At 40.7% G+C, this 14659-nt stretch overlaps 1 protein-coding gene across 4 annotated transcripts in view; it reads right to left on the bottom strand.

Annotated features, from left to right (window-relative positions):
* The window catches only part of TOX2 (TOX high mobility group box family member 2), a 146052-nt gene that overhangs the window by 63663 nt on the left and 67730 nt on the right, over positions 1-14659 (bottom strand). For all 4 annotated transcript variants that reach the window (XM_073683744.1, XM_073683745.1, XM_073683746.1 and 1 more), the window contains one exon: positions 2730-2975. In XM_073683744.1, coding sequence (XP_073539845.1) covers positions 2730-2975 — 246 coding nt within the window. The remainder of the gene's footprint in view (positions 1-2729; positions 2976-14659) is intronic.

Below are 14659 nucleotides of genomic sequence, written 5' to 3'. Positions count from 1 at the left end.
TTTCTTTTTTTTTCCCCTTTTTTCTCCCTTTGCAGTAGATGTTGGGTATTTCGATTGACTTGGATCCTTCAGAGAACATGTTCTCAGTTTGTCTAGAAGGATCTTACGTATTCTTAGACAATTTACAGGATTGAATAGCTATATAAATAGTAAGGTTGAATCCAGGAAGGTCAAACTATAATATTTATGATGTGATGACCTTAAGAAAAGCCAACACATCAAATCCTTGTTAGGATATTCCAATATCTGAGGTTTACTCTTTGACTCTCTATACAATTACTTCATGAACTATAATTATATCTAAGGTGGTAATCTTTATTTAAAAAAAACTATTAAGGAATTAACAGAGTGGAGATGTCTTGATTTAGAGGACTTAGCTTGTCCAAATCTTACTAATTGATTTAATTGGGAACTATGTTTGTATCTTCTCCCTTGAGGTGAGGGTGCAGAAGGACTCTCGGATTAGCTTATTGCTAAGGGATTCTTCTATTAAAAAGTAATAGCCTAAAATGGAGAATTTGTGTATCTGCCACTAAGCAGGACTCACTTGATTTAAAGGCTACAATTACTCAAAAATGGAAAACCAAGTGTGTCTTTAGCGAACCACCATATCCATCTCCGTCATCTCCCAATCAAAAGGCACAAGAAGCTGAGATGTTCAGACTTGTTTGGCAGGATCCTAACACTATTAAAGTGGCTTTGCAAGGTCAAAGCTAAAGTAAGAAAAATCTATCTTCAGCCCATAATTTCCACAGAGGCATATTTTTTTCACCATGCGATTACTGTATGGGGGCTAATTTTCCACCAAAGAAGTCAAAGAAACTTAAAAATTGCATCTATGTATATGGCTTCATATAACAACCTCTGTATGGGTACTGCTGGCAAAAAGAAGACTCATTTTGAAGCAGAAAGTTTGTTCTCAGCTAATCCGAGTGCTCAAGTTTTTAACTCCCCAGCATATAGTGCTGGCACCACAACGCAGTGAAATCATTGCGCCAGAATATTGATGTAGGCCTACCGCAGCCTGTGGCCTACAGCAGTGTTCCCCAACTCCAGTCCACAAGGCCCACCAACAGGTCATGTTTTCAGGATTTCCTTAGTGTTGCACAGGTGATGAAATTATTGCCTGTGCAGGTGATGCAATTATCACCTGTGCAATACTAAGAAAATCCTGAAAACATGACCTGTTGGTGGGCCTTGATGACTGGAGTTGGGGAACTCTGGCCTACAGGATAGAGAGTGATAGGGCAGAAAGCCTATGGCTGCCACTATACCTCAGGATTCAGCTGTATCAGAATCAAGTTTACCTTAATACAGTTCAAAGTGGCATTCGTCTGGAGATCTGGGGCACCAGCCAGAGATCCAAGGCATGTACACTGCACAAGATCTTTGGCGACAGTGACGCCAATGCTGCTTTCTCTTTTTTTTCCGAAGAATTTAGTGCCCAGTGCAACTTCCCATGTATCCCTTCAACCATACTACATCACTGTATGATACCATATTGGACCTTACAGATATAGATTGGGCCATTTTTCAATGATCACGTGCACGAGGCTCATAGTGAATGATTGCCATTTAAATTCATCTTTATTGCTTTCATTCTTAATCTTCTTATTATCACTTTATTATAGTTAACCCATATATATACAATTGTATAATCCCTGCACATATGCAATATGTAGTTGACTCCACTGCTTAATGACTTACTTACAGCGGGATTAGAACATATGTATGATTCATTAGATTCTGCTTAGTAGAAAAATAAATGTATGATCATATTTAAGGCGGTTGAGCCTGTTTGCTTCCACTCCACTGATGCATGCTGAATTTATATTGCTCCAGTATGAAGTTCATACACAATAAAACAATTCTTTTGAACGGTGTTATTGGCAGTTTGAGAGGCATGTATCAACAAATCCCATATTTCTTTTGCTCAAACTCTAAGAAATTACCGTAGGTGGAGCAAATAGATTTCATATGTTCAACCCTCAAGAAGAACAAAATTATGAGGGTTTCCTACTTTTTGTCAGTTTGACTAAACAAAACTTAAAGAAGTTGTCCACTATTTGGACAACTCTTTGTCATACCCCATGCTTGGCCCCGATAAAATAAAAACGCTTATACTCACCTCCTGTGCCGTTCCAGCGGTGTGAGCACTCGCGGTCCCGGGACTCCCGTGCAGATTTTGTGACACGTGAGCCTGTTGCCTAATCAGCGCTGATGTCACTGGCCCCGCCTTTAGACAAATTGAACATGAAAAGGAAGTCAGAGATCAGCTGCAGCCCAGACTTCCTCTTAATGTTCAATTGAACAGAAGGCGGGGCCAGTGACATCGGCGCTGATTAGGCACCTGGCTCATGTGTCACACCACCGCACGGGAGCCCCGGGACCACGAGTGCCAACACCGCTGGAATGGCACCGGCATAGGAGGTGAGTATAAACTTTTTTATTTTATCAGGGCCAAACATTTAGATCAAGAAGGGGTTGTCCTAGTAGTGGACAACCCCTTTAAGCAAGAAGTCTGAAGTATTGAGACTTGAGGCGCATTCAAAATCCAAATTATACAGATTGTACTAAATTTTACAGTGTATGTAAGAACTATCTTATAGTGAAATGCCTAGTGTGACTAACATCAATTATCCTGCAATGTCAGAAGAAAATTGTCATCGGCAAAGAACATCAAACAGAATTCTCCATCCTGCAAAGATTATGACGAGTTGTTGACTTACTGTAGGCAGCTGAGAAGAAAGGAGATGTCCATCTTGACTTAGCATGCTGGAGACCATGATTGCAGGTAGGTCCATGTTTTGATAGGAGTAGGCTGGTATCAAGCTGTTTGGAGGGAGGCTGTGACACAGTGAATGATATCCAGGTTCATGGTCAACCAAGTGCATGAGAGAATGATCCGGTAAATTTGGTGGAGTGATGGGAGGGATCTCATAGTCTTCATTGCTTTCATTTTGACCATTATAAGTCTGAAATTTAATAATTATTCTATTAATACTACATAACACAGGAACAATTTTTATGAAAGTATGTGAAATAACTATGCTACCAATATCTGGTGGTCTAATTGCTGGGACCTTTACTGATCCTGAAAATGAAATAAATGGGGTTACAATAGCTATACAGCACCAGGTCAGTAGAAGAACAATGTTGGGATGGAGCAAAAAGGACTAATACACTGTTTTGGCCCCTTAATTCTTGCGAAATATCAGACGTTGATGGTATATCTAACCGATCTTCATCAATATTAAATATTGGTATAGGTGGGAATACCCTTTAAAGTCAACAACCATTAACTTTATTTATTAATCTTAATTGACATAATGCTTATATATTTCACATCTCAGAATTGATAAAGTATTCACATCATAGGTCCCTAGTGAGTATTACCATCTAATTTATCATTTATAAGCCAATCTGTGCCCATTTTTTAGGCAATTATCTTCAGTATAGAAAACTAATGCTTTAAAGAAGACACATACAAAAACATACACCTACACCCTAATTTCCTATGCCAACCTCGGCAGTCCTGGCTCCATGGCATATAATACAGTGGTTACAATGCATTGTGGTGGAACATCCAGAACCAGAGATGGACAAGGCCGTCTTGATGCGAAAGCCCCCGAAGTTTAGCATGCTAGCTGTTGAATGGATATGGAATGGAAATTTAAACATATTTCTAATTAAGAAAGTTATCACTTACACATAGTTATAGCCCTTCTGTCTGAACAATATCTCTGCTGGAGATAGCTCTCGGCTCTCTCGGCAGTCGAAAATAAAATGAATGGAGTGATCACGTGTAGATGCGACCACTTTTCCTCTTGACAGGGCATTTTGGAGCCCATTCTTGGGATCAATGAAGATCCCAGTGGCAGGACACCCACCAATCAGAAAATTATCACTTGTCCTGTGGATATCAATGTTAGGGTTGACCCTTTAATATTAACTAACTAAAAAATGTACATGTATGTACATGTATATAGGTAAACACACACACACACATATATATATATATATATATATATATATATATATATGTACTCCTCAACATTGAAGTTGCAACAATATGAAGGAAAAGTCATGTAATTATGACAATCAGAGGATGGATAGACACGTTAAGGATATGCAAATGATGAAAAAATGAAAAACATTTTTAAAAATGTTTGATGATTTATTCAGTATTGAGTATGAGTGCCATGCACAGAAATACCCGCGTTTAAACGGCTTGGCATTGCTATCAATAAGGTTATTAATGTTTGTCTGAGGAAAGTTCTGACATGCTTAATGCACCTGTGCATGAATATCATCAAGATCTGCTGCTGGCAGCTCCTTTTGCAATTTGCGACTAATAATCCTAGATGTGCTCGATGGGAGACAAGACCAGAGATGCTCCAAGTCCTTGGAGATCCATGACCATGATCCATGTTTAGTACATGCAGGCTGCTCACAGTAAAACGACCAATTTATGGCCTGGCTTTGCCTAGAGAAATGCCTCCTGGAGCACTTTGGAGAAATTGCCGTACCACTGGTTCCACTAATAATCCATTCTGTACTGCAAGTCACAAACAAAGCCTCAAACAGTGTCGAGACAAACCATCAGATGGCATTTGCTATAAGCCCGATGTACAGCTACATATGTTCCTTTGACCTCATGCAACAGCACTCAAAGGCTATCATGGTGCACAGCAAGGCAGCAACACTACTATAGAAGGAGTTTCTCTTTTGTCTTAGACACAATGATTGCTGAAGATTGGTCTGGAGACCACGTGGACAAAGACATGCAGAGGCCTTCATGAGGGAAAGTCACACCACTTCTACTCCTGGAATTATGGTGTTCGGGTTGCATAATGTACAGTAGTCAGACCCCTCTAATCTTCATTCCAAGTACACTAACAGCTTGGCGTTACATTGATTTTGTCGTAGAATGTCTATCCATCCTGTACTTTCCGAAATTCCATGGCTTTACCTTTTTGATGTTGCAATTTCAGTTTTGAGGCGTGAGTATACATATATATATATATATATATATATATATATATATATATATATATATATATATATGTAGTATTCAGGAACTGAACAAATTAGAAAATACCATAGTAATACTGCAAGGAATTGTGGGAATATTCTGCACATTCATCGTCCATAATAGAAATGCAAACGAGGCGTTATCAGCTCCATGTTGGTGCTGTCAGAGTAACTCAACACTACTTTAGAATGGGGATCTTAATAATGTGCCTATTGTGACAGCTGCGCATTCATTCTTGGAGATAATTACCTCCAGGATAAAACCTAGGATCCGTCTCCTTTCTTGCATTATTAGGTGTAAAAAGAGTCCATGTTTGGGAGAAATTAGATTTTAAGTTGAATGTGTAAAAAGTGAAAGAGATGTCTGCACATAGTTCTGCCAGTGTATAAAATCAGTCATCCTGACAGCAGCCTCAAATGCTCCGCCACTTCCCTTACCCAGCCAATAATATCTGCCAATGTCCTATATAATATAGGTTCTTCTTATGTATAAATAACATTATGTATAAGTAACAAGATGCATAAATAATAGTTTCTTTTTTTACATTTCTGCCATTACTGCTGAATATTAAAGTCATAACGAGTCCCCTCATTCAGGGCATTGATTCTGTTATCTAGTCCAATATCTATATCTTGACCAAGGCCCATTCCCGAGGTCCCTGCCCAGCCAACACATTACGTCTGAACCATAAATGGGTTATGCACGTTGTGAAAAAGGGTAAACTTTCTTCCTCAAAACAACGCAGGCATTGTCTGATATTGCAGGTGAGTTTTACTTACTTGCATAAGGCTGAGTTGTAATACCGGACACAACCAATGAAGAAGAGGGGCACTACTGGAAAGGCAGACCTTTTTATTCTTTAGCAGCAATAATTCCAATAATTTGAGATCAGCCTGTCATAATTAAAGCTTTGATTACAGTCATACTAGTTAATCTGTGTCCATTGAATTTATTTGACAGTAAATTTCTATTCATCCTGCCTTAAGTGCTTTTGGCATGTTCTCACTAATAATCCACACAGATCTTACTAATAATCCACACAGATCTTATTTGCATCTGGTCCCAATATCAAAAAACACATGAGGATCAATGTTGTTATAAAGAAAAGATTTCATAAATATGTCAAAAAGTCATCCCATCCGATACTTTTTAATATTAGAAATTATGTGTTGTCCTATTACAGCATTTACGAAGGGGTACCCAAAAAAAAACGAGAATTTTTTTTATTCAAGAAAACATCTTAAAAACATTAATCCCCTTCAAAATACTGTCAACAGTTTTTCCACTGTTCAAAACATTTTTTATATTATTCTGAACTAATGCTGTTTAAGTGTCTCCAGCTATTTTTTCTTAACCTTTTCTACGTTCTGAAAACGCTTTCCCTTTAGGTTTGTCTTCAGTCTTGGGAAAAAGAAGTAGTCACAGGGGGCTAGGACGGGCGAGTAAGGTAGGTGAGAAACTGTTGTCATGCCATTTTTCACCAAAAACTGGTTGATTTTTAACTCTGTGAGGGCAGGCGTGTTGTCATGATGAAGCAGCCAGTCCCCCGATCGCCACAATTCAGGTCGATTTTTTTCTCACTGACTCACGCAATTGCTTTAGCACTTGCAGATAGTAATGTTGATTCACTGTGGTGCCCTGAGGAACAAATTCAACGTCAATGACTCCTTTGATGTTGAAAACACAAACCATCATGGACTTCAAATTTGATTTCACTTGCCGTGCTTTTTTGGTCTGGGCGATGAAGCTGTCTTCCAATAGCGGGACTGATGTGTTGTTTTAGGATCATAGGTGTAACACCAAGATTCATCCCCTGTGGTGACTTTTGGCAAAAAATCAGGGTCAGTTTGTGCCTGTTCTTTCAATTCCCGACACATTCTCAGACGGTTCTCCCTCTGGTCATCGGAAAGCAGTCGTGGAACAAACTTTGCCGCAACGTGTTTCATGTTCCAATCTTCAGTTAGGATTCTTTAGCATGAACTCCAGGAAATTCCTGTTATTTCTTCCAATTTGTCAATTGTTTTACAATGATCAAACATGATGACATTGCACACTTTTTGAACATTTTCATCTGTTCTGGACGTTGAGGGGCGACCTGAACGGAGTTCACCTTTAAGTGACGTTTGGCAACTTCTGAACTACTCGTAAATTCTTGCCTGGCTTAAAGCTTCCATAAGCTTCCCAAAGCATTGAAACTGTTTCTGCCACTGTTTTCTTTAACAGGAAACAGAATTTAATGCTGGTGTATTGCTCCATAAAGTTTGCCATTGCAAAATCACCGAGAGCATTGGGAGGGACTTAAAAAAACAATCAATCTGTCCGCTATGATGGTTTCTCATGAACGTTACTTGGCCAACTGAGCAGGGAGAGTGTCTAGTAAGTGTACCTAGCGAAAGAGGGCTGCACTGCCAACCCACTTGCCTACAGAAAATAATTTTCGTTTTTTTTAGATACCCCCTCATATGTTAGAAGCAAGACCTATCCTACAAGCTTCACCTCACTTCTCTTGTAACACTCTATTTTCAAATCCATCTAAATGACCACTAAGGTTACGGTACATTGGTACAATAGTAGGTATGACCTCACTCCTCACTGTGCTGGAAGTCCCTTTTGTGTGGCGCAAGAGGGATTTGAGCTGTTTTGTTCCAGAGAGGACACTGAGTTCAATAGGTGGGGGGAGGGGAAGAAGTGGCTCATAAATGGACAAAAAAAGCTGATTTCTTGCAAAAAAAAATCACAAAGTATCTTATATTGTACTTTTGATTCATGCCATGATTATTAATAGTATAGTTTCCATATAAGTATTTGTCATCATTCATACACACGTGATACTCATCAGAAAAAAATTCAGTTTACTCCATCAACTTTTGGACACAACCCACTAAAAGCAGCCAAAATGATGAACCATGAACATGGGAACGCAAAGTCCCTTACAGACAATGAACTGACTTGGAAGATTACATGAAAATAATATGTTATATGTTATCACTGCTATTGGTAGGACTAAGACAAGGACTAAACTGCTTCCACTGCTTTCTCGACACTAAACTGCTTCAACTACTTTCCAGACACTGAACTGCTTCCCTGACATAGAACTGCTTCCACTGCTTTTCCGACACTAAACTGCTTCCACTGCCTTCCTGACACTGAACTGCTTCCACTGCTTTTCTGGCACTGAACTGCTTCCACTGCTTTTCCGACACTGATCTAATTCCACTACTTTCGAGACTCTTAGAAAGTGATTACCTGTACCACAAAGGGTTCTTTACTAGCCATATGAATTCATATGGAGCTAGCTCCCCCTACTAGTAGATGCTGGCTGAAAATAGGTCATAATTTCAGCAGGTTGGAAAAACAAAGCTTCTCAAAGATATTTGGAGATACAAATGAAGTGAGAGGCACCATACTTTACATGAACTAAACTTATTAGGGTTAAATCCAATAAATCCACTGTTGCCCTGTTAATCCTTCAGGCTAAATAAAGCAATCGAATATCAGCCTAAGAGGGAATTAAGGGAAGTATTCTGGAAACAACAATATATTATGGAATTGCTATTAAAGCAATAGCCTAATATATTTGTCATATCCATCACCAGATGTAAACCTACACATGACATGATGACTACACGTCCATGCTTGACGTTCTCCATGTTAGGTCACATGTATGTAACATTAAACTCATGTTGATCTCCGTTGTGACATTGTTCTACCTCTATTTGAACAGCTGGATGAGTAACTTCTAGTCCACATTACAGGAAAATGCAAATGTACCCCAGCCACACACCTGTTCACGGCATAAAAATGATGGAAAAACTCTTCAAATATACAAGACACTCAAATAAAAGTAAAATCAGACCGTACAATAATCAATCAGCGTAATTGCACTGAGAAGAGCTTAGTAATCTGGTTACACAACAAACCGGGTATTCAGACACTGCTGTGCAATCACCAGCTCAATGGCATACATCCTTGTCAGTACTGTAAATAGGATGCGCGGTTGGGTGGGCAGGTGCATCTATACCATACTAAACTGTAGGACACACAGAATTGCCTTGTTTCCAAAATCAGAAGTAGATTGTAGAACAAGCTGGGTGGTAAACTATACATGGAAAACATGGCCATTGCTTCTTGTGTTCACTCTGATGTTCTTCACTTGGATTTTTTTTCCCAAAAATCTGATTAACAATGCAAGCTGAGATATGTCAAGAATAGATGCCTTTTACCAGCATTTTTGTTTTTTCTTCATGCTATTGGTGCAAGCTACTCGTTGGCTTCATATTCTCTAGACCTTCATTTCAAGTGCAAAATGGCATTGTACTAAGAACAGAAAAGTGTGACACTGATCTTTATTAATCAGATTAAAAAATAAATAAATATATATTTATAAATATAATATATTTATAAATATATTATAAATATATAACAAATAGAATATATGTGCATATATATGTGTATATACATACATATATATATATATGGATGACATCGTAAATTACACCTTTTAAAGAGTCCCAAAATTTACTTATATGGTAATATAATACCCAAGAAGCTCTTAAGGCCTCAAACTGTTTACAGTGCTATAAAATAAATGCTTAAATTTAATTTGCCCAATGATTTTACGTGCCATAGAGAACAATGGTCGATTTAGCTGCGGGCTTTATCAATATTTGCAATAGTTGGATACATTTTGTTGCATATATTGTGAGAATCAATGTATTTAGTTGCATTTACAGAAAAGAATACTGTACTGATTTGTCCAGTTCTAGCAAACTCCATATTGTACAGGTTGTCCATCACTTCATACGAAATAAATAGAGTAATATAGATGCCTGCTGTCTGTGACTGCCTTCCCGGGACAGCAAGGGGTTAAGCAGAGAGCTGGAATGTAATAGAGCAGACAAGCTTGGAAGCATGTTCTAATGGATACACTAATGGAATGGCCTGAGAGGGGCACATCTAGTATTCAGAAAATGCATCACTCTGACTGAATATTTCATATACTGCCTCATATATACCCCTCCATTGTGATCGGGATGGAGCATTTTAGAACAAAGTGGAACGAGGTACACTGTATATACATATATATATATTTATTCACATATATGTATATTTACATATATATGTATTTACATACTGTATATGTATATATATATATATATATATATGTATATACACACACATGCCAATACACAGGATTAGAATTAAAGGGTTTGCCTTTTTTCTAGGAATGGTGACATGTCTGTGTCTGGTATCACACTTCACTTGCATTTACTTGAAGGGATGACCTGCAAGACCGGACATGAATAAGGCCACGTTCACAGGTTCAGTATTCGGTCAGTTTTTTACCTCAGTATTTGTAAGGCAAAACCAGGAGTGGGTGATAAATACAGAAGTGGTGACGTGTTTCTATTACACTTTTCCTCTGTTTGGTCCTTTCCTGGTTTTCGCTTACAAACACTGATGTAAAATACTGACTACATACTGAACATGGCCTAATCCTAGTGCTCTTGCCAGAAAAAAAAAGTAGACCTTTGGGGTATGTTCACATGTAGCATCTTTGCTGTGTTTTGTTCCACATGAAAAAGGTAGAGTTTTGGCAGGGAAAACACTGCGTACACCACACATGTTTTAAATGCGTTTTTGATGTGTTTTTTTTTAATCTGATTGATCTTTGTCCTTAATGGTTTAAAAAAAGCTGCAAAAATGCTGAAAGTACTCTCAAGCCACATTTTGAAAATAAAACAATAACAAATCGTAGGTCAAAAAATACAAGGAAACAAAAACTTGTTCGTGAGTGACTTGTGGCAACTTGTGCTAGTATTCTGGTGGACATAAAGTAACAGATTTTGCCTGCCACCAGTTTTGAGCCAAAATCTGCAACTTTTTTTATCCTTTCACTCCGCACTCGACACTTTATAAAAGAGGCTGGAGCTTAGCGGGAGGGATGTGGCCATCAGCGCTGGAGCTTAGCGGGAGGAATGTTGCCATCAGCGATGGATCTTAGCGGGAGGGATGTGGCCATCAGCGCTGGAGCTTAGCGGGAGGGATGTGGCCATCAGCGCTGGAGCTTAGCGGGAGGGATGTTGCCATCAGCGATGGAGCTTAGCGGGAGGGATGTGGCCATCAGCGATGGATCTTAGCGGGAGGGATGTGGCCATCAGCGCTGGAGCTTAGTGGGAGGGATGTGGCCATCAGCGCTGGAACTTAGCAGGAGGGATGTGGCCATCAGCGCTGGAGCTTAGTGGGAGGGATGTGGCCATCAGCGCTGGAGCTTAGCGGGAGGAATGTTGCCATCAGCGATGGATCTTAGCGGGAGGGATGTGGCCATCAGCGCTGGAGCTTAGCGGGAGGGATGTGGCCATCAGCGCTGGAGCTTAGCGGGAGGAATGTTGCCATCAGCGATGGATCTTAGCGGGAGGGATGTGGCCATCAGCGCTGGAGCTTAGCGGGAGGGATGTGGCCATCAGCGCTGGAGCTTAGCGGGAGGGATGTTGCCATCAGCGATAGATCTTAGCGGGAGGGATGTGGCCATCAGCGCTGGAGCTTAGCGGGAGGGATGTGGCCATCAGCGATGGAGCTTAGCGGGAGGGATGTGGCCATCAGCGATGGATCTTAGCGGGAGGGATGTGGCCATCAGCGCTGGAGCTTAGTGGGAGGGATGTGGCCATCAGCGCTGGAACTTAGCAGGAGGGATGTGGCCATCAGCGCTGGAGCTTAGTGGGAGGGATGTGGCCATCAGCGCTGGAACTTAGCGGGAGGAATTTGCCATCAGTGCTGTAACTTAGCGGGTGGGATGTGGCTATCAGCGCTGGAGCTTAGCCGGAGGGATGTGGCCATCAGCGCTGGAGCTTAGCGGGAGGGATGTGGCCATCAGCGCTGGAGCTTAGCGGGAGGGATGTGGCCATCAGCCGTCCAACAAATCCAATAGAATCAACACCAGGACCTGGCTTTATTTGTAGTGTAAATGTATGACTACTCATAGCAGACTTAGATTTGCTTTTCTGACGCTATGGCTAGGGCCACATGACAAATTAGTCTGATTATGCTAATGACACTCTATTTGATGCCAATAGAGAAAAATATAAAGGGATATCAAATGTAGACAACGCCTGTAGTATGGCGGAACACCGCTCTGACCACTGCTGTCTTCCACTAATGGAAGAGGTCTTAATAAAAGAAGAACACTATGGAATCTCTATGTATATACTTCCCTAATAAGCAAGCATGGGTTCACCTCTACCTCGCCTTAGGTCAATCTGTGCCTTATCAGCACTGCTCTCTCTTTAATATACTGTAATGCCGCCTTTCATAATGATTTCTTTCTTTTGCAGAATGAGAAACATACAAGTAACAATCAGTAAACCCCCTGCCTCGAAAACACAAGGTCATGTCTGAAAGTTACCAGTAATACATCATGGAGTCCCAAGTATTTGGCAGATGAGAAGGACACCTGCAGCCACAGACAAGAGCTATTGTTTCATATATCTCTGGAGTGGGGTATAAAATAGCTCCAGGAATGACAGATCACTTTACAATCTTCCCCACTGCCTGCTTTTATTGCAAGCAGTCTTCATTTGCAGGAGAGAAAGGCATGAATTATTAAATGTTAAGTTATAGAATGAACTCCGATGTGATGAGCAATTAGATAATGGGGCATGTGTGAATATCAGAACTAAGAGCAAAAGCTGGCCTGACCTAATGCAGTTAGTAGCAATTTATGATCCTTGGTGAATCTAGTAAGACAAGGATGCACAACTCCGGCCCTCAAGGGCCCCCAACAGGTCATATTTTCAGGATTTCCTTAGTATTGCACAGGTGATGATTCCAATTATCACCACATTCTCTAAGATCTTATGCACAAGGCCGCATAATAGGTCCATGTAGTCATATAGTACAGACTGATTCAGCCTACTGGACTATTTGACAAATACAGCTACCTCTCATTTTGTATATAAAGCCAGAATTCTTTTTAATACCATGTTTTATCACATGCAATATTACAAAGAAGTATTGCTTCCTAAGAGAACACAGTGCCTTATGGAGACACCATACAGAGGCATTCTTAATGCCTAGGACTACATAATATGGAAAAAAATAGTGACTCCATGACCGCAATATCCTGCACCTTAGTAAAGTGCAAATCACTGTGAATTAAAGCATTGCCGAAACCACTGGAGTACTTCACAACATTTATTTGGGCAACATATTTTCATACTGCATTCAGGACCATAATAAGTTACAATTTAAAGAGGGCCTGCCATTTGCTATAAAAAAGAGTGCGTTATATACACTGAACTCCCCTGATTCTATCGCTCTTTTCCGTTTTGCGCTGACTTGCTCCATTGCAGAGATATTCACATTTGTTTCTTCTGGAGTGCACTATGAGAAATCTCTGCTTTGCAGTCAAACGGCGTTACTTCAGAGTCTTCTCTGGGCTTTGGCAACATGTGCATTCACCCCTCCCCTCATGGATGCTGTCAACCAAAGCTCAACATTCAATCTAGCTGTCTATCACTGCTGAGCTGTGATTTGCAGGATCTGAGAGGGGTAAAAGTGCACACCCCCAGAGAAAACTACAAAGAAACGTCCAATTGGACCACAAAGCAGAGATTTCACATAGTGCTCTCCAAAATAAACAAATGTGAATATCTGTGCAATGGAGTGATGAAGCGTAAAATGGAAAAGAGTGGCAGAATCAGAGGAGCTCGGGGATTTTAAAAAAAAAATGAACTCTTTTTTTTTGAGCAACTGACAGGTCCTTTTAATCCAATCCTGACAGGCATTTCCCAAAAAAACTTTGTGAACTACACTCCTGATCTCAGAGCTTCTGTTCATCCGAATTTAAGCTTTCACACATCTATATTCATAGTTAAAGTATGGACTGAGATGTATAGGCTGGATGTGTTTTTTTTTTACCCAAATTCAACAACCTCATATATGCCTATGGCTGTTGAGTTCGGGATTAGAAAAACATGGCTGCTTGTAACGCCCACAGGTGGTACACACAGTTCATGGACCCACTGGACCACAGGGCTGGGCCTGCCTAGGAAGGTGTCGTAGCTAAGCGGCTACCTGGTGTTCACTGGTGCTTCTGATGGTAGAGAAAGGCTGGGCAGCAGGTAGCCACGAGGTATTTGGGGTAAGTACTGGCCACGCAAGGACCAGTGGATGTAACAATTCACTAGTAGGAGAAACTAAATACTAATGAATACTGCTTCTCCGGTGACTCCCTATAGGGGAGGGAGCCTTATATACAAGATGCCTCCCAGCAATTGGCTGGGAGACTTCTTGCAGGTGTGCTCAGATACCATCTGTCTCCCAGCTATTGGCTGGGGGCATTTTACTATGTGAGCGCGCTGCCCATTTAAGAACCGGGAATCGTGCGTGCACGTTAGGCAAACCGCCAGGAAGTGTGGCGTGCACAAGCAGGCAGGAGGCACGCCAGCAGACAGGGAGGCGACTGTGCGGCTGCGGCGGTGAGTATGTCGGCGACCCTGCATGGGGGAAGAAGGAGAGCCATGCGGGGACGCCAGCATGAACGTTACACTGCTTTCTTCCAAATACAGTGCCACACTCGTTCATAGGTGCTAAGCTACAATACCAAATACATACTGTATGGTGCTG

The sequence above is a fragment of the Phyllobates terribilis genome, unplaced genomic scaffold (assembly GCF_046119375.1).
Source record: "Phyllobates terribilis strain yellow unplaced genomic scaffold, ASM4611937v1 Scaffold_5__5_contigs__length_657084704, whole genome shotgun sequence".
NCBI classification, from domain to species: domain Eukaryota; kingdom Metazoa; phylum Chordata; class Amphibia; order Anura; family Dendrobatidae; genus Phyllobates; species Phyllobates terribilis.
This window is presented reverse-complemented; position numbering and strand designations above follow the sequence as displayed.